Consider the following 22,019-nt stretch of genomic DNA (forward strand, 5'->3'; position numbering starts at 1 on the left):
AGGGCGCACACCAGAAGCGTACACCCACACCCACCCACACACCCACACCCACACCCACACACCAGAGACGGCCCAGGGAGGAGGATAGCGCACAGTCGTCATCACTCACTGACCGTGGTCTGTTTGTTCATAACTAATATGGAGCACAGTGAAGAAGAGTCGCAGCTTCAGCGTAAGAGGGCGGCGGCACAGCAGCGGCAGGCGGCGCATGCGGCGTGGAAGCGCGCGTTCTTCCAGACGAGGCCGCCTCCACCTTCAATTGGCCGACTGCATCGACGCCAGCGGGGAATCACAAAGGGCCATTCGTGTCACAACGCGTTCAACACCGCACTGGCGCTGGCGAAGCAGCAGGATGAGATCGAGACTACTGGTCCTGCAAAAGTGGATGCCCCACTACCAACTTTGGGAGTGCTAACGACGAGTGCAACAGCGACTGCGGCTAGCAAGTTGTCGAAGCACGAGGCGTGGGTTGCGCAGCTCCAAGACGAAAATACGCGCCGCCGCCCCTCCACGGACCTCAACATCCGCTCCGACCCCCTACGAACGGTCGTGATGGCGAACCTTCATCCTGAGACTGTCGAGGAGGATGTGCGCCACTTTGCCGATCAGTTTGGCCGCGTGCTGAACGTGCGTATCGTGCGTCACCACAAGACCGGGAAAAGTCGTCGTTACGCCTTTGTAGAGTTCAATCTTCTCGGGGAGGCCCGCAAGGCCATCCAGTTCCACCGTAAGAAGCGATTGAAGGGGTACTCTATCATTATTGACAGGGAGAAGGGCCGCACGGAGCCGGGGTTTTTGCCCAAGCGTTTGGCCACAGCTTCATCCTTTTGGACCTCGACTTCAAATGAGGCCATCTCTTCCACCCCAACTGAGGTGGCGGATGCAACGAACACGGATACTGCGGTGGTGGGCACCGGGCACGTCAAATCGGTGTTGCCGATGCCCGAGGATGACGATGACTTTCTCAACGCCATTTTGAACAGCTAAGCAATGCAGCGGCGTTTGCTGGTGACTTGGCAAACATGAGAATTACGCACGACGCACCCTTGTGCGGGTGTGAAGGTGGTCTATCAAATCGTTTCTGCCGCACATTAGGCTCTCCCCGGTGTCTTGTCGTTGTCTACGGCTTGTCGCTCTCCCCTTTTGTGTGTGTGTGTGTGTGTGTGTCGCGCCTAAAATCTCGTCAAGTCTTCCGAAGCCCGAAAAGAAAAAAAACAAAAAACAACTTTTTGTTCTGCTCTCTCCGCCCCTCCCCCCCCTCTCTCCACCTCTCCCCCGCCACAATTACCCGAAGTTGAACACATGGGTGAGCACACCGCGCCTAGTGAAAGCCTCGACGGAGGGGGACAATGAGGGAGGGATCTCTAGGCAAAAGAATGCTGTCCACACTCGCTGCAAGTGCGCTATCCAAGTGGGATAATGTGTGCCCGCATTTCTTTTTTTTGTGGTCGTGACCGCTCATCCTCCCGGTTTTTGGCTGTGCGCCCGAATAGGTTGTTGGCAATGGCGTCTGGGTAAGAGGGGTGAGTGAGCAAGGATAAAGGACGCGCTTGTCACCGATACTCCATGTAGCGTTGTTCGTGCTCTGGTCTTCATTTCCTTGGAGGCAGGGCTTATTTCTGTACGGCTTGCCTACACCAGCGTTCACTGATCGGCGTGGCCCATCTTCACACACACATGCACATGCACATCCGTTCCTCTAACTCTCTCTCTCTTTCATCTCCGTTCTGCACATGTGGCTTATCTTCTTCCGTGTCGCTGCTTTGGCTGGAGCCTTGATTCTCTCGACTGGTGTTCAATTTTTGCACGTGTCGTCACCTCTCTTCCCCACTCTCGTAACACAGCCTAGTCTCTACTGCTGAGATACCTTCAGGCTTGTCCCCCTCCCCCTCCCTCCCCCTCCCTCCCTCCCCTCCCTCCCTCCCTCCCCTCCCCCAAACGCACCTGTAGGCATATACGATGATGCAGTTTTCTGTGGAGCAGATCCGCAGTGTCCGGAATAACTATCTCGAGCCACCGTACCCCGGCTTCTCTCTGGATGAAGTGGTGCGACGCCGTCACCTAACACAGACAAAGCTGGTGCGCGGTGATAATGCCTGGGTTGCGAAGGGCACTGCTCAGACGACGGAGGAGTGGGTGCAACGACTCCTACACGGAACGCTGAACAAGCTCACTGAGAAGAACAAGGACGTCATGGTCGAGAAGCTTCTTACCAAAGAGATCTTTGCCACAGAGGAGGTTATGAACACGGTTGTCAACATTGTCTTCAAGAAGGCCCTGGACGAGCCAGAGAACAGCAAGCTGTACGCCGGAGTGTGCCACAGCCTTGCCTTGTATGAGGCCACCGTTCTGCGTGAGGGCCAGAAGGGCGAGCGACCGCAGTCGCAGCTGCGCGACGCCATCATCCGAACTGCACAGTACGAGTTCCGCACGTTATCCCAAGAGCTATCCAAGATGGAGGACAAGTCGGAAGAGGAGCTCGAGCACGACCGCTCCAACCTGATGCGGCGCAAGCGGTCGAACATGCGTTTTATCGGTGAGCTGTACCTATGCACGGCTCTGACACACTCCACCATGTTCACCGTTATGGACCTCACGATGCGCTGCAACGACGGCACAGGCTTCCCCAGCAGCGAGAACATCGAACTGCTCGCCGCCCTCCTCGACACCATTGGCGATCGCCTCGATAAGAACCATAGGAAGTCGCTTGATATCTACTTCACGTCCCTTGAGAACTTTATCAAGAAGTCCGACTGCCCGTATCCGCCGCGCATCCGCTTCAAGATTATGGACCTACTCGACCTGCGCAAGCGCAGCTGGGGCAACAAGGCGAAGCCCGTCAAGGCCGCGCCGCCACCAAGCCAAGGCAAGGAGAAGAAGCACACCGTCGCCCCGCCCCCGAAGAAGACTGGGCGTGATCAGGGCAGCACTACTGCCGCTGGGGGAGGTCTGTCAAAGAGTTGGCGCGACGCCACCACGACCAAGACAGGCACCGCGACAACGCCGGCATCTTCTAGTGGTAAGGGTCTGGACGGGCGTGGAACGTCGAGCTCATCAACGGTAGTCCACACAGCAGCCTCTTCGTCTTCAGCCGCGGTCCCGACTGAGGGCGGCAGACACGCTGATGGCTCGCTCTGTGGCGAGTCATCGCCGCAGGCGCCTCTGGTCAAGTTTGAGCTTCGTGTGTCGTCGATGTTCCAGGAGTGGGTTGCAGACCGCACGAACGACGTCATCCTCCATTGGGTGGATCAATTCAATACGTGCGATCGCTTCTTCGAGTCGGAGAGCGAGTTATGCGTGGCGGTGGCGCAGGAGGTGATTCACTCGGCTTGCACGACCACCCGCAAGGATGCCCAGCGCGAGGCCTTCAGCTTTCTTGTCGTCGGACTCTACATGACAGACACGGAGGTCTTCGAGGGCTTTGCCAGCGCCCTGGCCTCGGCCATTGAGGACGGTCTTTTGGAGGATGTCCCGAAGTTCGGGGAGCGTTTCATGAGTATGCTACGCCTCACCTCCACCGAGCAGGAGACGCGCGCCGATGTGTACTTCGACGCGGCGAACGTGTTGCGCCTCACTTATAATCGACTGGAAAGCCCCGACGACTATGCTGTTGACACGCTCATGTCCTTCTGGGGTCGTGTGCCGCTGCCGTCTACTGATGAGGAAAATATGATTCGCATGGACCTCGAGGTTATCTACAGTGTGTGCAACCCTGAGGGTGCACAGTGCGGCTTGGAGAAGTTGCTCAGTCTTATCATCCACTCGATGTTACAAATGCAGCTGATGGACGCGGAGGTGCTGGACGAGTTCCTCTGCCTGGATGTCGATGAGGGTCTGTGCGCCAAAGTCATTACTGACTACAAGGCGCGCTTCCCCAAGTAATGTAGCTTTGCCGCCACTGGCCTAGGCCGCATCTTGTGTTAACTCTCGCGTAAGCTTTCGAGTTGCGTAAAATAAAGGAGTTCGAGAGGAGTGTGCAACATCGCGTGGCTAAACGGGAGAGGCGGGCCAGGAGGGGGTGGGGGGTGGGGGACTTGACTGTCATTGTAAAAGGGGGTAGGCCCACGGGGTGTGGGTGGAGAGAGTAGAGCTGCGCTTTTAAAATTAATTTATACATGTTGTGAGCCTCCTCGGATGGCACGTTGGCGCCAGACGACAACAGTGGTGTGAGCGCTTGGGACGCGTGGGACTTACATGTGCGTGCCCCTCTACCTGTCTCTGCATTTCATAGTGGATCACCCTAATGGGATTAGCAGCGCATCTGTCTCCCTTCCCTTCTCCCCTCTTCTCCCCTCCCCTCCCTTCTCTTCTCTCCTCTCCCTGCACAAAAAAATACACGCCGGCACTGGCAGTGGCGATACACGCGCTTGCACCGATATGCGCGAGCAAAGGGCTGAGTACAGAGCGTAGTTTTTTTCTCCTTCCCCAGGTGTGTGTGTGTGTGTGTGTGTGTGTATGTCGTCTTTTCTTCATTCTTTTCTCTCTCTGTGAGCGAATGATGAGGTTGATGACGCTGGGCTCGTGCTTCGCTTTGTATGTCTTTCTCTTTGTTTGTGCTGACTTCTTCGCACTGCTTTGACACTTCGACCCCATTCTACCTCTTGCCGACCCTCCCCGCACCTCCAGAGCACAGGGCTGCTCCCGAGGCAGAGTAAAGAAAAGAAAAAGTAGAGGAAGTGTTGAGCGTGGAGGAAAACTTCGGGTGCGCATGAAGTCACGATTCACGAGAGTGGCGCATCCTCGAAGTCCACAAGATGGGCAGTTGTTGTTGCTTCGTTCTTCTCCCCGTTTTCTCTATTTTGTCTCTTAGTCCGTGTTCCCCCCCTCGCTGTTCTTGCCACAACTGTGGGTGGATATAATTGTATGTTCTTGAGTGCGTGTGCATTACCCCTCCCTCCCCTCCCCTCCCCTCCCCTCCCTCTGTGACCATTTCCGTTCTCATCTCGCTTCTCCACACGTTGCGAGGCACAGAGGCTTTGGTGTGGTGGTGCTGGTGTCTAAAGAGCGTGATGGGAGGGGAGCCCTGAAATCGCCTCTCGCCTCCTCTACTTCTAAACTGTTTTTTTCTCTGTTTTTTTTTTCTCGTGCTGCGTTTGGGTGTGTCTGTACACCCCTGGAGGCGTAAAAACTGTGTGTGATTGGAAAGCGGGCCAAGTGCAGGGGTCTCGGGGAGGCCGACGGTTCCGCAACTGCATTCCTGAGGCTTGGCATCTTCGAGCACATTGTGCAGTAAAGTGGCTGTCTGGACTTTATAAGCGGAAATACATGTCCTCGGTTCGGGTCCGCGCGCGCGTTTATGCACATGTCGATAAATTTTTTTACTTGCGTCCTTTACGCACCGTGTCGAAGCGCGGTGATGCTCGTTTTAAAACTCCTCTTGTCTGTCCGCTTGCTGCTCATCTGCACAAATTGTCCATCATAATCCATTCCACCCTTTACACTCACACTGTGCAGCTTTCTACCAACTCTAACTGGAGCACCTCGCACCTCGTCCCTCCCCCCTCAACACACACACACACACACACACACACACACACACACACAGATTTTCCTGTTGCACAGCACTTCTTTTTTTTTTGTCTTTGTGTTAGTCTTTGGGTGTGCGTGCATCTGAGGGTGACACGTGGGGTTGAGTTGACCGGTGGTCTTCATTCTGTTGCATCCTCGTTCGGTCTTTGGGGCCTCTTCCTTTTTTTTTTAATCCGTAAATTTTCGTGAGCGGATTTCTCCACTTATCGAAAGTGGGGCTCAGACGCCGGTTGAATCAACACTGGCATTCCACAGCACCCCACAGCACTCACTATCACTGCCACCACCACTAACGCGCTTGCGTGCCACTCCTGTCTTGTTCTCTTCCTTCTCGTTTCCTATTGGCAATGTCGAAGCTGCTGCAGAAGGTGGCCATCGGTGCGGTCGCTGCCGGCCTTGGAGTGTACAGCTGCTGCTTTGTCGTCTACCCAGGTGAGGCGTGCATTCTGTACAACAAAATAACTGGCCTGAAGAGTTCTGTGTACGGCGAGGGCCTGCAGGGACGCGTAATCGGTCTCGATGAAATCCTTCGCTTTAACGTGCGGGTGCGCCCCCGCACGCTGCAGACGATGACCGGTACAAAAGATTTGCAGATGGTGAATGTGCGGCTGCGTGTGCTGTTCCGCCCCATGGCTGACCGCCTCCCCCAGCTCTACCGCACGTTCGGCCTCGACTACGACGAGCGCATCCTTCCTTCCGTCAGTAACGAAATCCTGAAAGCAGTGGTGGCGGAGTACAAGGCGGAAGAGCTTATCCAGAAACGTGACGCCGTCTCGACACGTATTTATCAGCTCATGCAGGAGAAAGTCAATCAGTTCGGTCTCATCCTTGAAGACCTTTCGCTGGTAGACATTCAGTTTGGGGCCGACTTTATGACGGCGGTGGAGCAGAAACAGGTCGCGCAACAAGAGGCAGAGCGCTACAGGTACGTGGTGATGGAGAATGAGCAGAAGCGCCGTGCAGCCGTGGTGCGCGCCGAGGGCGAGGCAGAGTCGGCCCGGCTCATCTCCGAGGCCATTCAGAAGTCGGGCTCAGGTCTCCTGGAGCTGCGCCGCATCGAGGCAGCGGTAGAGGTCGCCAACCAAATCGTTCCCATGCAGAACGTGACGTTTGTGCCGAAGGCCGCCAACATGTTGATGTCGATGTCAAAGTGAGGTGCGTTCGTCTTGTGGTCGCCCTCCACCCCACCCATTGTACGCTGTTCCACTGAGGCGGGTAAAGCTATCCGTGCCGTCGTCGTCACGCGCACGTCTCTGTCTGTCTGTCTGTGTGTGCGTGTATGTGTATGTTTTTCTTCAAGTGGGCGAGGACGGAAACACTTCAAAATGGGTCGGCTCTGGTGGTCCCGTGCTTCGGCAGTCGTCTTCTCACTCTCGAAGCGCGTGTGATGTTGCACCGAGCCACTCGCCCAATTTGTTTTTGTTTTTTTTTGTTGGCTGTGTTCATGGCGCGCGGGCTGGGCAGCGGTTTCTTCTCTCCCGTTATTCTATGGGTTCCTGTAATGTGTGTTGTGGTGCGCCGTCTTTCACATCATCGGTTTGGTCTCAAAGGGTTCATGCTCAGCCATCGGAGGTAGCCATGGGCTGTCAGCGGTCCGCACTAGCTTCTCTCTATTGGGCGCGCATGCGGGTGGCCGCTGTGGATATTCAAGAATCAAGGTGCTGCGTGGCAGTGCGTGTGCCCAGCCATACCCCGCTCGTCTGGAGGGAATGATGGGCACAAGCGGGCCTCTTTTATCGTTGCCTTTTCCAACTCGACAAGGGGGGGGGGTCCACTGTGCACATCGGTATGTGAGGCACGCGCGCCCGCTACCGAGGCAAACATGGAGCAGCTGCATCCCGATGTCCACCTTTACTCTTCATCCATCTAGCTTTTACTTCGTGGTTGCACTCCCTGTGAGAAGATTTGCGGAGATCGTGGGTCAACCGCTTTCTTTCCGAACTACACTGCCGCCTTCCCCCCTCTGACGCTCTTTTCAAAAAATTCTTCTTTTCTCTCCCTTCCTCTCTCTTTCTCGCTGCACTTCTCGTGTTGCTGTTCTTTGCCCGGCGACCGGTCGGCTCGATTTGTTTTGTGGGCGCTTGGCAGGATTGCGTGCATCAACAGTTACGAAGGCGCTCTCAGCGTCTTTGCGAAGCGCTCCTCTCAAGGCAAACCGGTAGAACCAGCAGCAGACAGTGGCGGATCCATTTGGCAAGCGGACGCTCGTCCACGCTTGGCGGTACCACACCTTGTCCCATTCCACCTCACAGGGACAACGTTGGTGCTTCCCTGACTCCCTCGTGTTTGCACTTGTGTTTCCATTTCGAGGTCGTGTGGGTGCACAACTTGATCGAAAATTTCTCCCCTCCTTCCCCCCCCGCACACACACACACACACACACACACACACACGTGCAGTGCGGCGCCCTTTACTCTTCGACAAGGGGATATAGCGTGATCTCAGCAACGAGAGCAAGATCATGTCAGTGAAGGAGACCACTATCGCACTGCCCCACGTGGTGACATCGGTCCTGGATGCCGACAACCACGTCACAGCGACAAGCGCAGTGTCCGTACTCAATGATCGAGCTGTGCTCATAGGTACCAATAAAGGCAGCGTCCTGTTCTGCACTCTAATGAATGGGAACGCGGACGTTTTGGAGCCACATTCCGATACGACACTGCACTGCGGTGCCATCTACAATATTACTGTTGGCTCACACCACCTTGTCGCAACGGCTGGTCATGACGCCGTGAGCTGCGTCTTTCCCCTCCATGCGCTCTACCGTGACGGCGGAGTCAAGCAGTGTCGACGGATCACGGGGCACACCGTCCCTGTTGTCGCTGTTCGGTTTCTTGCGGATGGGACATCCTTGGTAACTCTTGGGTCTGACGGACGCATACTCGTGGTCGATGTGCGCACTGGAGCCGCCTTGGCATCTCTGTCCTGCGGTTTCGCCGCAACCTGCCTGGCGTGCTCGGTGGATGAGACATATCTGTTCGTTGGCGGTCGTTCCCTTGCGTCTATTGATCTGTACCACGCGCTACGTCCTGTGTCGTTGCAATCTGTCGCCGCTTCAGCTGTTGGGTCCGATACATGGGCATCTGTCTCAGGCGCCGCCGCGGCGTTGGATAATATAACGGTTCACACACCACCTTGGCTGCGGCTGTATGAGTGGGAGGAAAAATGCGAAGCGGCAGCTGGAAAGCCTCGGCAACAGTTTCGCACACCTCCCCGTGTTTTAATCCGCTCGCTGGCAGTAGATGCAAGCGACGGAGCCTTGACTGCTGTATTTGCTCGTAACACTCCGGGCGCCGCATCTGTGGAAGCCTGTGGCAGCGCGCGGTGGGCTGTTGCAGGCGGTAGAACGGCGTCTAAAACGACGTGGGCGCCGCAAGCCTTGCCGTGTGTTTCTCTTGCACTGCGTTCTCAATTATTGAGGGACCGCCGCATGGGTGTGACAGCGGACAAGTTTCGGGTGCGATGTCGAGTAAAGTCGTCCGCACGCCCCTCTGTAAAGCCGTCTTCTGCGCAAGCGGGACCGTTTTTATTCACCGCGGCAGCACCATGGAGCGGTCGTTGGTACACTTCCGCATTTGAGCTCGCAGAGGGGACGCCCCAACTCGCCGCTTCTGACGAACCTGCCGGGGTGTCCGTTCCTGCGGCAGAAAAGATCGACAGAGATGCCTTCCCACCGGTAGGCCCTCGCACCTCAGGCGAAGAGTTGCTCATCGCCCAGGCACAGTGCGACGCGCTGCAGCGTGAGTGTGATGCGCTTGTTTCCAAGATTAAGAGTCTTCTTGCGCACAAGGCACCAGTCAGATCTTCGTGAGGCCAACAGGGAGTACGCCGGTGCCAGCAGCCTGTGCTTCAACTGCGGTGGTTCCTGTGTCTGTGTGTATGTGCTCACACAGCGTCACTTTACAGCGTTCCCCCCTCTTGCTTTCTTCCTCCCCCCGCTTGCGTGTGTGTGCTTTCGTAGCGTGTGATTTTGCGGGGGCGGACGGCTGTTTGGAGTGGGGAGGGGGACGAGCAGGTGTGGACTACGCATAGGTTGCCCCCCTCCCCTTTTTTTGGTCATTTTGTTTACGGCTTTCTTTCTGTGACCCGCATAACTTCGGATAAGAAGGCAAGAAGGTCAAGGCTTTACCTAGCAGTAAACACGCGGACACACCCGCTCGTGCTCGAATGGCGTGCTGCTGATGACCCCAACAGGTCCTCAGTCCCGCCTACGCCTACGCCCCCCCCTCCTCCCCTCCCTCCCTCCCTCCCGCATAAGGGAATGAGGGGGTGAGAACGTTCACAGCAGAGGAGGGCGGTGCTTATGGTTTAGGGTGGGTTAGGGAGGGGGGCGTAGGCGTACGTGCATGTATGTTCTCTCTCCGGGTTCATTTGGCTTGGTCTGATGCTGTTTCGTGCACACCCCATGGCGCCGTCGGTGCACACCTCACGCAGACATACGGATGTGCCACCCACTTCATCACTGTCTCCCCCTTTTTTCTCTCTCTATTGGCGCTCCTCTCTCTTCCCCGTCGTTGTTTGCAATGGCTGTCTTCATTTTCCTCTCAAATGTCATCGATACGCGTCTACAGTTGTCACAATTGTGTACACCAAATGCGGGAATGACCACGCCGAACCTCGATGTTCTCCTTGGTGCCCCCTTGGCAGCAGAGTTGGTGCTGCGAGCAGGAGGCCTGGTAGCGCTGTGCAAGCTGAGTGATACCGCACTTCGGATGTTGGGCACAGATGACTTTCAGTGCATCGCGGGCAGGTCACGTGCGAAGCAGCTGCATGCTGGCTTACTGTTAAAGGCACCGTTGTTCAGCGAGGTCTTCGGGGACGAAGAGGAGGCGGACACAACAGATCTGAAGGCTGCACAGAAGGGCGTCGCTCAGCTGGGCCGTAAGTGTGCGCTGGTCGCCAAGGCAGACCTCTCCGGTGCCTGCCCTGATGGCTCTCTCGGTGAGATGGAGAGGGAAAAGCTCAAGGCTGCCTTCGCCCGGTTGCTGGCGGAGGGCAAAGTGACCGCTGAGGACACCCAGGCGCTTCCCGTGCCGTTTGTCTTTGTTCGCGGTGAGACGGGAAGGCACAAGCGCGGTGGTGTAAAAGAGCGTAAAAAGCGGGAGGCGCAGCAGGAGCCGGTCAGTGTCGTCTCGAAAGCAACGCAGCGAGTGCGCATGGGTGTTAGTGAGGAGGAGCAAGTGCGGCAGCTTCTCCAGCGAGAGGATATACGCAGCGAATTTGCAAAGGAGCGCGCCCAGCAGCTGCTGAAGGAGTCACGGAAGCGTGGACGAGAGGCGGCTCATGATGAGTACGATGATCTGCAGAGCATTTCCCTTTAGCCTAAAGCTCCGCCCCTCCACGCAGTTGCGATTTTTACCACCGTGTATCCGCTTCTCGCCTTCTGCCTGTTCTTCTGCATTCTTCACTTGCCCTATCCCTGCTGAGGAACGCATCACCCTCCCCCATTCTCGCTGCATTTGTCTTCTTCTCTGCATCCTGTACGCGTTGTACCCGGCACGGTCCTTCACCGAGCTCTCCTCACCCCACAAATGACGTGCGCACTTGTGTGATATTCGCGTAATTTGTGTAATCCGCTGAGCTGTTGTGCACGCGAGCACGCCGCTCTCTCCCCCTCTTTTTTTTTGCTATAGACGGCCCGTCGGTGCATGTGCATCGCAGTTGATACACTAGTTGCAGTGCTGATGAGTATCTGCAAAGGGAGGACGTATCCAAATTTTGATTGTCACCTCATCACCTCTTTTTTTTTCTCCCATCTCCAGCGCTTTGCCCTTTAGCCGTCTAGCCTACCGTCAAGCACTGCCGTTATCTCACGGTTCTGTGCACCATCAAGTGTACACACGAGTGGGCACGTATACACATGCATCTCTGCTCGTTGCCCTGCCCTTTCTCAAAATTTATCTCTCTCTATTTCCAATATCCTCGCCTCTCCCCTCTTTTTACTGTTAGAGGTTCACCTTTTTTTCGGCTTCTTCTCGTCCGCCGTGTTTTCGTTGCCGAACTGCACCATAAGTCGGCTTCGCTTCTGGCCACCTGATCCAACTCGACACGTGGCTGTCGCACGCTCTGGCCTCTCTCTCTCTCAACTGATGCGTGCTGCATACTTTGGTGTATCTTCGTTGCATCTTGAGCCCTTTGCGCATGCAATACTCGTAGCCACGCCGGCACTTCCGCCCCCTTCTCATTTTTTTTTTGCTGCCGCTTCAATGAAGACGGTGAGGGGGGTGCTGGCGGAGAACCCGTTGACACCGATAGCGTCCAGCGATCGTGTCCTCCCTGAGCCACTGCCCAACGTGAAACAAAACCCCCTTTCTCGGCTGGAGAGGAGTTCGGCGTCCACGCAGCCGACGGTGGGTCACGGTGTGAAGGCAAGGATGCCGTCGTTGTTTCGGGCCCCCAGCAGCCCACCACCTGCGGTGTCACGTTCCGTCACAGAGCACTCCGTCCGGCAGGCGTCAAGAGATGTACCTCGCAGCTGTCGCGCTTCTACCCCGGTGTTTACTTCGTTTGAAAAGGCGATGGGGGCTCGGGTGAGTTTGCGAGTATCACCACCGCCACTGCAGCCCTCACTCCCTCTGCGTGACATAGGACTTGATGCGGGCTTCCTGACGGCACATCGGACCTTCTTCACGGACGTTGACGGCACTATCGATCGTGGTTCGAGGGATTGGAACACGGAGTTCCAATGGCTTTGGGCAGAGCAGTTGCATGGGGAATTGTGGGGGCATACCGGTAGCGACGGGATGCGCGATTTCCTGGGAGAGTTTGAGAGTTTTGCAAAGGAGTTGGTGGAGTCGCTGTGGCGGGAGGGACGTTTGGCACCGCTCGCTCGCCCGTCCTCGGCGACGGCTGCGTGCGCTCGCTACGGAAATGTGCTGGTGTACACGTGGCCCGATGGAAAGACGGGCATGTGGATGCAGCGCAGTTTTCGAGCACTGATGGAGTGTTGTGTGCCGCATCTCTCATTGCCACTGATGGCGACGTTCCGCTTATTTGGCGACGTCGTTACTGTAGCCGCCATCATTACCTTCGATCGAACGAGGCCGGCTGTGTACACGGGTGACGGGCGCATCGATCCAGTTGCGCACATGCCCCTCCAGGAGCTTCTTGGACTGGTGCAAGACGCACTCAACGTGCTTCGCGGCGACGCGCACAGCGAGTCGGGGGCGGCAACAACAGGCGGCGCAGACGGCGAGGCGACTAAGCTGCACCAGCAGAAGATGAGGGGTGTCGAGGTGCGCGAGGGTATGGACACTTGTCTGTACGTGGTGAACTGTCTTGGCCTTCTGCCGCCGCTTTTCTCCTCCAATGGGCGGTTGCTGACGCTGCGGCGGTGGCTTCACTTGATTCAGCATCCTCCGATGCCTTGGGCCAGCGGTGGCGCGTGTATGGACATCTATCAGCGCGAAGCAGCTGCAGCTGTTCATTACCTCAGCGGGGCTCTTCAAAAACCCGTGGTGCAGCGAAACGCGTGTCTTGTGCAGCTGCTTCATGCAAATGGAGTGAATGTGTGCTTACTGGGGCTCATTGCGCAGACCGCGCTGGTTGCCGCTAAGGAGGACCTCGATGACACGTCGGAGCTGACACTTTGCCTAATCGCGGTCGAAATCCTCGCCCGCGCCGTGCGCCGCTCCCTGTTCCGTTTGATGGAGCGCGAGGGGCGCTCAAAGTCACTAAAGACGGTCAACAATTACCTTCAGCGCACTGCTGGCTCGTTGTTGCACAAGTCTCACATGCGTTTTGAGCAGGGGTTACTTCCTATTGTCCGAGGCATGTTCTACCTGGACGAGGCAGTTGACACGGAGCCGTTCGTGCAGCTGCTCAAGCTTACCCTGCGGCGAGAGGTGGTGCTCATCACAAAGCGTCTGTGTGAGTTGTGTGGGCTCCGAGTGGTACGAGGTAACGTAGCAGAGGTCTTGTGCCAGCCCTCACACCACAACTACAGTTCCTTCTTCTCTCCAGAGCACCAGGCTCTGCTAGCGACGTTGGTGCAAGACGAGTCGGATTATCCACCGGCGTTTAAATGCGCGTATCTCCTACCCCTTCAAATCCGTTTTTATTGCCGTGGCGGCCGTCTCACCGAGGCTTGGAGGGAGGCGATGAAGCTGGTGGAGCTGCAAGGCCGGAACATGTCAGAGCACTTCCTTAACGCAGAGGCGTGGATGACAGCCGCACTTGTTGCCGCCCGAAGCGGTAGGGGCGAGGAGAGTGCAGCCCTCATCGAGCGCGCCACTCGCGTCTTCTTCGATATCCCCGCCTTCTTTTTCCAGTCGACTCCGCTGCGGGTACGAATGCCGCCCTGCCTGTACTTTCTTCGAGGCCAGGTGCACGCTAAGCTTGCGCATGGGTTCATCTGCATCCAGCGGCGGCTTTTCGAAGCGGCAGAGGAGCTCTTTGGCGAGGCACTGCGGTTGCCAGACGTACTCGGGGCTGAGCGACAGCCGCATCTTGCGCACATTCGCCAACGGGCTGTTGTTGGTCTGCTTAGCGTCGCCGTTCACTCCGGGAATGCGAAGGTGATGCAGCTCGACGCGCAGTGGAGCACCGAGCTGCGCTCTATGGCTCCTTCGCTGCAAGGTGCCCGCATCAGCGAGCTCTTCGGCTCTCTCTTCTTTGACCGGGACATGTTCTCGAGTGCGGTCGCGCGACTTTGGGAGTGTCTTGAGACAACTGAGCATCTCCTTGGAGCGACAGCTCTGCGCGTGGGCGAGGTGCTCAACAAGCTGGCCTACGTGTACTACCGCTGGGACGTGCGACAGTATGGCCTCTTCTGCAGTTGCGTTCTTCATCGAGCCGAGGCCATAATGGTGGAGCGAAGCGGGTTATACTCGCCGCTGCATCTCAGCATTGTCGAGAACATCGTCTCCGTCTTCATTCTGCGCGGCATGTTCATTGCGGCATCCCGGCGGCTGCATCTGTTGCGCACACTCCCGCCTCGATACACAGGACGCCTCTCGCGCGAGCACCCCACCATCATACGCATCGCCGACATCGAAGCTAAACTTCGGGCTGAGTTTTGCAGCGTTGCGATAGTCATCGTGCAGCGATACTGGCGCGAATACCGCGCTCGAGCTCTCCTGCGCGGCGTCTGTGAGAGCAGCGCACGGGAGATCCAGCGACTCGGACGAGCGTTTCTCGTGCGATGCGCGTTGCCTCGCCTTCACTACGGTTACACCACAGCCGTCGACATCTCCCTAGCGGCACAGCGCTACGCGATGCGTACGTTCTCGCGGCCGCTGATCTGCGCCTCCGCCCTCTTCTCAAAAGAGCAGCGGCACTGGAATTCAGAGCTGCAGCACTCCTGTCTTTTCTCGATCTTGTGGGAGCGTGTGGAGCAGCAGGTGCAACTCGACGAGCGTGGGCAGCTCGTGGCAGAGTTCGAGTCGGCCGCGAGGACATGCTTGCAGGACATGCGAAGTGGCGCTGCTCGCGGTGTGCGGGTTCCGGAGTGCAGCACCTCTGTGGTGATGCACAACATGGTCTTCACACAGGTTTCACTGGGCCACCGACTCTCTGTGCTGCAGTTGCGACTGACGAAACATTTGTTCTGCAACTATCAGTGCCTCATGACAACGCCACTGAGCACCTTGGTCGAATTCCCTGATTGCGCGTACTACGTCGAGGCCCTCATCCCCCTGCACCACCACCCGCGTGTTCTCTTCACTGTTGATGGACACAGCAGTGGATTGTATGCCCACACGACGCGCTCGATGGTGAACTACATGATACGTCAGTACCGCGATGCTGGCCTGACGGCGTACTGTGTCGACAACTGCCAGGGTGTTGAGATTGTGTCTGGCGCCGACGGGCTTCTTTACCTCACCAATTCCCTGGGTCTTGTCAGCTCGCTGGTTCTTCAGCAGCCAACGACAGACGTGTTAGCAGTGGCCCTGCCCACAAACATCTTCTCTTTCGCTGGAGAGCAATGCAAATCCGAAAAGACAAAGGAGGCGGTTGATACAATTGAGCTTGCGTTGCTTTCTCAAGATTCAGATGAGTACGGGATCTTGGGCATCTACTTCCTTTCCTACCTTGCTTCGGCTCGCTTCGCCAGCGGAGAAGACCTTGACGGCGCCATGCGCCTTTTCCAGCGGTGTTCGACGGGGTTGGAGGAGAGCGCCGCATTATTCCCGGCTGCACTCGTGTTGTACACGGAGGGCCGCGCATGGCTTAGCCGCGGTGCCACACGGGCTGCCTTGGATCCGCTGTTGCGCTCACTGACTATTTACACACAACGCATGCGCCTGCATGCCTATTACGGGGCCTTCTGCATTTTTGAAGTAGCCCGCTGGGTTCTGCGGGCTAACGTGGTGTGGGAGACAAAAGTGGATCCAGCGGTGCTGCGCAGCGTCGCCCACGCCGTGGAGTACGGCGAACCGACACTCGTTCTCTTCATGACATGCGGGCGCTTTATTCTGTACACGCAAAGAGTTGGTGAAACAACCATGTCGCAGCAGCTGACTCACCTACGTGACACCCGGGCGAGGGAGTTACAGCCTCTTGAGCTAGACCGATACTTGCGCATTCTCCTACAGCGTAGTGAGAGCCTGCAGCGGCGTGGTGGAAACGAAAGCTATAACGACTGCGTCTTTGTGCTCCAGACGGCGATTCACATGGCACAGGCGGCACTTGTCGAGTCGCGGATGCTCGGCGTGCTGCTCACTAGCTATGGGCTGCTGCTGACCACAATGAACAAGCTGAAGGAGGCGCGGCGCGCGCTCAGCCGTGCCAACACGGTTCTTCTTAAGACGGTAGCGCCTACCAGCCCAGAGTTCATGACGTGGCGCAAAAATAATCGAATTCTCAAGCTGCGCATGCGAGACAACGCGATCGCTGTGATACGACGTGCTGTTCGACTCTGGAAAGAGCGGCGACGACTCGAGCGGGAAATGCGCGTGGTGGATCCGGAAGCGTACCTGGCTATGCAGGCAGTGCGCTTCCAGCGGCGGATCGCAAGCCTTGTCGTGTCGGAGGCAACGGCTCGTGTATTGATGGCGGACGCTCAAGCTGACGAATGCTACCGTCTACAGAAACGCAAGGGACGTATGCGCAACGACGCGATGCTGAAGCAGACCTACGGCTCACGCGTACAGATTTTTCTCGACAAAATCGACTCCGCCCTCATCGAAATCGCTGAGTTAGCGTTTCGCACGAAGGCCGCGATGATTCACGCCGCCAGGGATATGCACCAATGCATGTTGTGCGCCTTTCTTGTGGCTAGTCACCGCATCGAGCGCCGAGCTGTCATAGGCGAATGGCGTGCTAGCCTTATCGCTGTGAAGTTATGGCATCTGGAGCACGTCGATGCGGTCATTCGCGTCGATTTTCACGGCACTTTTCACGCCTTCATTCGGCGCTGCGTGATGTCTGAGGAGCGCACTTGGCGGCGCATCATCGTACGGAATCAAAAGAGGTCGAAACAGGAGCTCGGCAGGGCAATCGGCCGGGCATTGCGTCGCAAGTCCAAGGGGGTATCGGTCGTTGATATCCGCAGCGTTTTTCTTAACGAGGCCCGAAGGCGTGAGGGCATACTCGCGATGGAGAAAGAGGAGTACCGCACGCTCATCGACGTATTCATGTTTGGTCCCGAGGTGGACGATGACGAAGTCGACATGGAGAATTCACTGGAGTAGACACATCAATCTACGCCTCGAAGTGGGTATCTGTTAGTCGGTGAGGTGCGTAGTTCTGACGAGAATGTTTCCGACGACGCCAGGAGCTTCGGCGGCAAACGACATTCTCTTTTTCCCGCTCTTCTTTTTGGTCGAAAATCGCCCACATTTGGGGTTGCTGGGGTACTGCGACACGCGATCGGCCCTCGGATCACCATGCAAAGGACAGTGTGTCTCTCTCTCTCTCCCCCCTAAAACCACTCCAGCCACCCGAAAGTTTCTGAGGTTCTTCTGAGCACTGCTGTAGATACATGAATACATTTATTTTTTTTGGTGGGACTCCCACTCTGAAGGTGTTGAAAGGAAGGTCATCCACTATCCAACGTTTGCGTTTTTTCTTGCCGTTTTGCTTCTGCCCCTTCCCCCCTCCCTCCCCCTCCCTCCCCCGGTGCTCACCGCTGCCGCTTCTATTTTGTCCTCCCTATCCTCTTTTTGTTTGTATTCCTTCCCTGTTCTCACTGGAGGATGCCTTCCCCGTTTCGACTTCATCTTGCGCGCTCTCTCTATACACGTTGTTGCCACTGCGGGCCGCCTGGAAGCCGTCACCTTCCTTCACAGCCGTTATTATTTTTTCTTTTTTGGACATCTTTTTTTTCCCCCTCCCTCATCACACCTTTTTCCCCGTGCGCGTTTCTCTCTCTTGCTATTTTTTTTTTGATGAAAACGGCCATGTGCATTCATCGTGGACGCCCCCCTCTTTTGTTTCTCGTACTTTTGCCTTGTGTGTTTTTCTTATCCCCTGTTCATTCCTCTGCATCTTTTTTTTTTCTCTATTCCTTTCATTTTCCTTGTCTGCTTGTAGCTGGCGGGTGGCTTGGACATTTTGTGTGCGTTATGTACGAGTTTGGTGTGGTGTGCGCGGGCTCTATTTTTTTTTTAGTGGTCAACTCTCCTCCTTTTCTGTGCAGCTCGTCCAGGGCTCTGCCCGTGATCAACTCAATCAGCCCTTTACTCAACTCCTTTTCACTTCCGTCTTCGTGGGCTTGCTCACCTTTGCGGTTGCGAAGGTATGCGCAGGCTCCGGGGGGGGGGGGACTCCCGTAGAACATATTGAATCACTGCATATTTTTCCCCCCTTCGGTGTGTACACAAAATACATACACGTGTACGTGATCACTTGTTTGTAAAATTGCGTAAACAGAATAATAGAGCGCCTTTCAAGGATTGTGGTGGTGCGTTGTTCTCTCCCCACCGCCCCTTCTTCGTATTTTGGCCCCTGTGCGCTCATTAATGTCAACATTTTTGTTCTCCCATTGCCGTTCTTCACCACACAACCCTCCAACACTGTATCGTGAGTGCATCTTCGACAGGGGGACTCCCTTACACTTTCTTCGTCTTGTGGCCCTCATCTCACGCTGCACAACCCTCCCCCCCCTGTTTCTCATCCAGCCGGCCCATTTCCATGTCTCAGGCGTACTCGCGTCCCGACTCATCTTTCTCATCTTTCTCTTTTTTTTTTTTTGTGGGGGGGGGGGGGAGGGAGGGTGGCCGGTCGTTGCACTCACGCTCATATACTTTCAATACAGGAGATCAAAAGGCACACACACACACACACGCACACACACAATAAGACAAAGAGGACTGGTGCATCACTGAACGTCTGCAAGATTTACTTTAGCTGCTCGACGAGGAAAAGAAGTGCGTCGAGGAGGCGCGCAGCCAGTAGGGATGGACCGCGGGTACGTCAAGTGCTGCAGCTCTTATTACCCTGCGTACGACAACTGGAATGAGGCGTATCAGTTGGCGCTGGCGATGGACGACAGCACGGTGCAGCTGTCGAAAGCGAGGCAGGGGGAAATTTCGAGAGTAGAGAGGGCCTTCGAGAAGGCGGTAGTGCAGGGTGCTATGGATATTGCGATGATGAACCCAACCGCGCCGCAGTCGGTGCCGAAGGAGTTACTCTGCTACCGCGAGAAGAATGTCTTTTACCGCGTTCTGCCAGACGGGCGCTCAGGCCGCAGCATTGTGGCTGCCTTGCGCGGTGTGCTGCAGAGCCGCAGCGCTTTGTTGACGGTGCCGCTCACGTCATTTTTTATGTATCGCGGTACTCCCGTGCTCGCCCAGGCTTTGGTGCCTTTTGGTCCAGAGCCATGGAAAGTCCACGGTGTCGGCGCAGAGCCGAATCCGGAGGTCTCGGCTGAAGTGAAGATCATAGCCGATGCGCTCAACACGCCTCTTCCCGACCAAGTCGTTTGTGAGGTGTACTGCGGTCTCGATGGGCGCATGTATGTGACGAATACGAATGTCACCACTATCGCCTTGGATGACTCGATCTTGATCGGAGGCCCACTGAAGCGGCCTGAGATGCTTGCACTGTGTCCATGCGTCACGGCCACGTGCGAAGATACATTGAGTGTGTTACGCAATTCGACTGTAATGGAGGCGCTTCGGCATCTGCTGGACAACGCCGCCGATCAACAGTGCCGTCGCCTCAGCGACACACTGCATTTCTACGGAGTCAATCTGTGCCTGCTGAAAGACGTGCTGGACGCCTTCGCCCGTCGGTACAGCGATGCGGCGGGTGATGTGCAGCGATTCACCGAAATAGTTGCCATTGAGATGATGGCACGCACAATCAAGGAGGAGTTTTACACTGAAGTGCATGCGAAACGGCTTAGTATCGACGAGGCGAGCATCAACAATTGTTACGCACGGCACTTGCGTGATGCGCTACAGACGGAGCAAGAGGAAAAGTTTAACCAGCTAGTGTTTCGAAAGTACGCTATTCGCAACAACGCCGGCCAGGCTGATGCTTTCAGAGGTGCTCTACTGGCAGTGCGCCGTGATCATCGCCATGCGCTCGTGGAGCGCCTTTCCTGGCTGGTAGGAGCTCGCTCTGCTCCCTCGGGGGAAGGTGCGAGGGACAAGCCAACCGTGAAGTGGGTTTCGCTCATTGCCGGGCGCGTCACGCCACCGATGTGTGATCCAAAGCTCATGTGCTCGATGGAGCCCCTGTACCGCAGCCTGCATCCATGCGAGGCCTACCGCTTTGCCTACTGCTACCCTCTTCAGATCAAAGTCGCTCTATGGCAGGGCCGTGTGGGCGACGCGCTAAATCTCGCCAACGCCGCTGCGGAGCAGGTCCGTGCGCGTTACGGCAAGAGTTCACTCCGCACTGTCCAGGCACAGCGCACCTTCATGAAGACTCTCTTTAGTGTGCCTTCCCTGGAAAACGTGCGGGAGGCATGCGACATGATACACCCCATTCTTGGCGTGTACAAGGGCCACGCAGGTCCCCTCACAAGAGCCAAGTTCCACGTCGAAATTGGCTGCTATCTTCTTGGCGCCTCCACCATAGTGGATGTGGTTGGCGAGGCGGCTCGTCACTTCCAGGCAGCGGAGCAACTGTTGCCAAACACATTCTGCAACTCTCACGGGGCATGGCTCTATCTGCAGCCACGCTTGGGCCTTGTACGGTCTTGCCAACGATGCCGAGGGAGGGTTCCAGTGTCGCTCAAAGCGCTTGTTGCAGAGTCTCTCTCCCTGTCTCGCGTTGTTAAGCCGGTGGACTACTGTGCGGAGTACTTATGGGAGTTGGGGATGGAGCTGGCGGTGGAGCATCACTACGAGGAGTCGACCCGTGTATTGACGGCGGCGTATAGCATGGTGAAGCGCACGGTGCTCTCGCGTCTGGATGCTGACGGCCTGCGTGACGATATCCTGCGTGTGTACAGCGAGTGGAACCCGGAGCAAAACGCCGCTTACTGCCGTGCAATTGCTGAAAGCACGCGTGTCGCCTAGAGGAGACACGCAAGAGGGGAGGGTAACTTCGGAAGCGTGCCATCGTTGCACATTTGCCCTCCCCCCTCCCTCCCTCTCTCCGTTGCGTCGCGATTCCCCAAAACACTGCGCTTGTCTTTTCACCTCTCCCAATTTCTGGGGCTCTTTGTAAGTGTGCATTCCTCTGCTATTAACAGCATTATTCTATATTATTTTTTTCATGCGCGCGCGTTGCTACGTTCGTCTCTTCTCTTTCGCCTTGGTTGTTACTCCTCCAATGGTTTTCATGTATTTGGTGAATGGTTTGGTTTGATTGGGCTGTAGTGTCGAGAGCCCTTTCGTTTTTCATTTTTTTTCTTTCTGCTCGCTGCTCTCCGTGTGTGTGTGTGTGTGCGCGAGTCCCCCCCCCCCCAAAAAAAAAAAATCGTCTTGTATGCCAACATATGTGTATATACAGGCTACATTTGATTGACACACTGGTTCTTGCCGAATGCGTTCGTGTTTTAGGAGGCACAGCGCTCGTCTTTACACGCATGCATAACAGTTTTTCACCTGTCCAAACCAACGTGGACAAGCCATCGCTACATGCCCCTTGTCACGTTATCCACAAAAATAAAATGTAAAGGCAGCGAGCGCACCTCCCCTCTTTCCTCCGATGACGAAGGCGCCGTTCTGCCAGAGTCCTCGACATGTAAAAAAAAAATACGAGGGCTGTGCGCACATGCTCTCAGTCATAGGCGGTGTGGTGTACCACATCTCAGCAGAGCAGCCGGAGGTCAGGGTGAGCGGAGTGGTTGACGCGCAGGGCGCGGGGAGATGTACACTCGCCAACCTCACGGCCTGTATGTGTGCGAAGTACCCGGCGCCTCTTACTTCCCGACACGGTGGCCTGATGAGGTGCAAATACTAGAGGCACCACCAGCGCACTCTGAGACACATGGGGAAGTCATCCCAACTTCAATCCGAAGCGCATGGTCACCATTTTGTGGAATGCAGCGAGCTGGAGTTACTCCGGGAGAAGCCTGGGATACCGGCGGAGTGCAGGGTTCTAGAGGGCTCTGTTCTGGGGCTGGACAGCCTCCGCCTTGATCCCGC

The 22,019-nt window shown here is 56.3% G+C and overlaps 7 protein-coding genes across 7 annotated transcripts; all 7 read left to right on the plus strand.

Annotated features, from left to right (window-relative positions):
* Positions 1–138: 138 nt before the first annotated feature.
* On the plus strand, positions 139–987 carry JKF63_05366 (uncharacterized protein; the record flags this gene model as incomplete). The annotated part of the gene is made up of 1 exon (XM_067901329.1): positions 139–987. The coding sequence occupies one exon, from the start codon at positions 139–141 to the stop codon at positions 985–987; it is 849 nt and encodes a 282-aa protein (XP_067758331.1).
* A 975-nt stretch (positions 988–1,962) lies between these two features.
* On the plus strand, positions 1,963–3,882 carry JKF63_05367 (uncharacterized protein; the record flags this gene model as incomplete). The annotated part of the gene is made up of 1 exon (XM_067901330.1): positions 1,963–3,882. One exon carries the CDS (start codon positions 1,963–1,965, stop codon positions 3,880–3,882), a length of 1,920 nt encoding a protein of 639 aa, XP_067758332.1.
* A 1,994-nt stretch (positions 3,883–5,876) lies between these two features.
* JKF63_05368 (uncharacterized protein) lies at positions 5,877–6,683 on the plus strand (the record flags this gene model as incomplete). The annotated part of the gene is made up of 1 exon (XM_067901331.1): positions 5,877–6,683. The coding sequence occupies one exon, from the start codon at positions 5,877–5,879 to the stop codon at positions 6,681–6,683; it is 807 nt and encodes a 268-aa protein (XP_067758333.1).
* Positions 6,684–7,990: 1,307 nt separating this feature from the next.
* On the plus strand, positions 7,991–9,343 carry JKF63_05369 (uncharacterized protein; the record flags this gene model as incomplete). The annotated part of the gene is made up of 1 exon (XM_067901332.1): positions 7,991–9,343. One exon carries the CDS (start codon positions 7,991–7,993, stop codon positions 9,341–9,343), a length of 1,353 nt encoding a protein of 450 aa, XP_067758334.1.
* Positions 9,344–10,133: 790 nt separating this feature from the next.
* On the plus strand, positions 10,134–10,853 carry JKF63_05370 (uncharacterized protein; the record flags this gene model as incomplete). Its single annotated transcript, XM_067901333.1, has 1 exon — positions 10,134–10,853. One exon carries the CDS (start codon positions 10,134–10,136, stop codon positions 10,851–10,853), a length of 720 nt encoding a protein of 239 aa, XP_067758335.1.
* Positions 10,854–11,738: 885 nt separating this feature from the next.
* On the plus strand, positions 11,739–17,165 carry JKF63_05371 (uncharacterized protein; the record flags this gene model as incomplete). The annotated part of the gene is made up of 1 exon (XM_067901334.1): positions 11,739–17,165. One exon carries the CDS (start codon positions 11,739–11,741, stop codon positions 17,163–17,165), a length of 5,427 nt encoding a protein of 1,808 aa, XP_067758336.1.
* Positions 17,166–18,872: 1,707 nt separating this feature from the next.
* JKF63_05372 (uncharacterized protein) lies at positions 18,873–20,945 on the plus strand (the record flags this gene model as incomplete). Its single annotated transcript, XM_067901335.1, has 1 exon — positions 18,873–20,945. One exon carries the CDS (start codon positions 18,873–18,875, stop codon positions 20,943–20,945), a length of 2,073 nt encoding a protein of 690 aa, XP_067758337.1.
* Positions 20,946–22,019: the final 1,074 nt, after the last annotated feature.

Source organism: Porcisia hertigi, chromosome 16 (genome assembly GCF_017918235.1).
Source record: "Porcisia hertigi strain C119 chromosome 16, whole genome shotgun sequence".
NCBI classification, from domain to species: Eukaryota; Euglenozoa; class Kinetoplastea; order Trypanosomatida; family Trypanosomatidae; genus Porcisia; species Porcisia hertigi.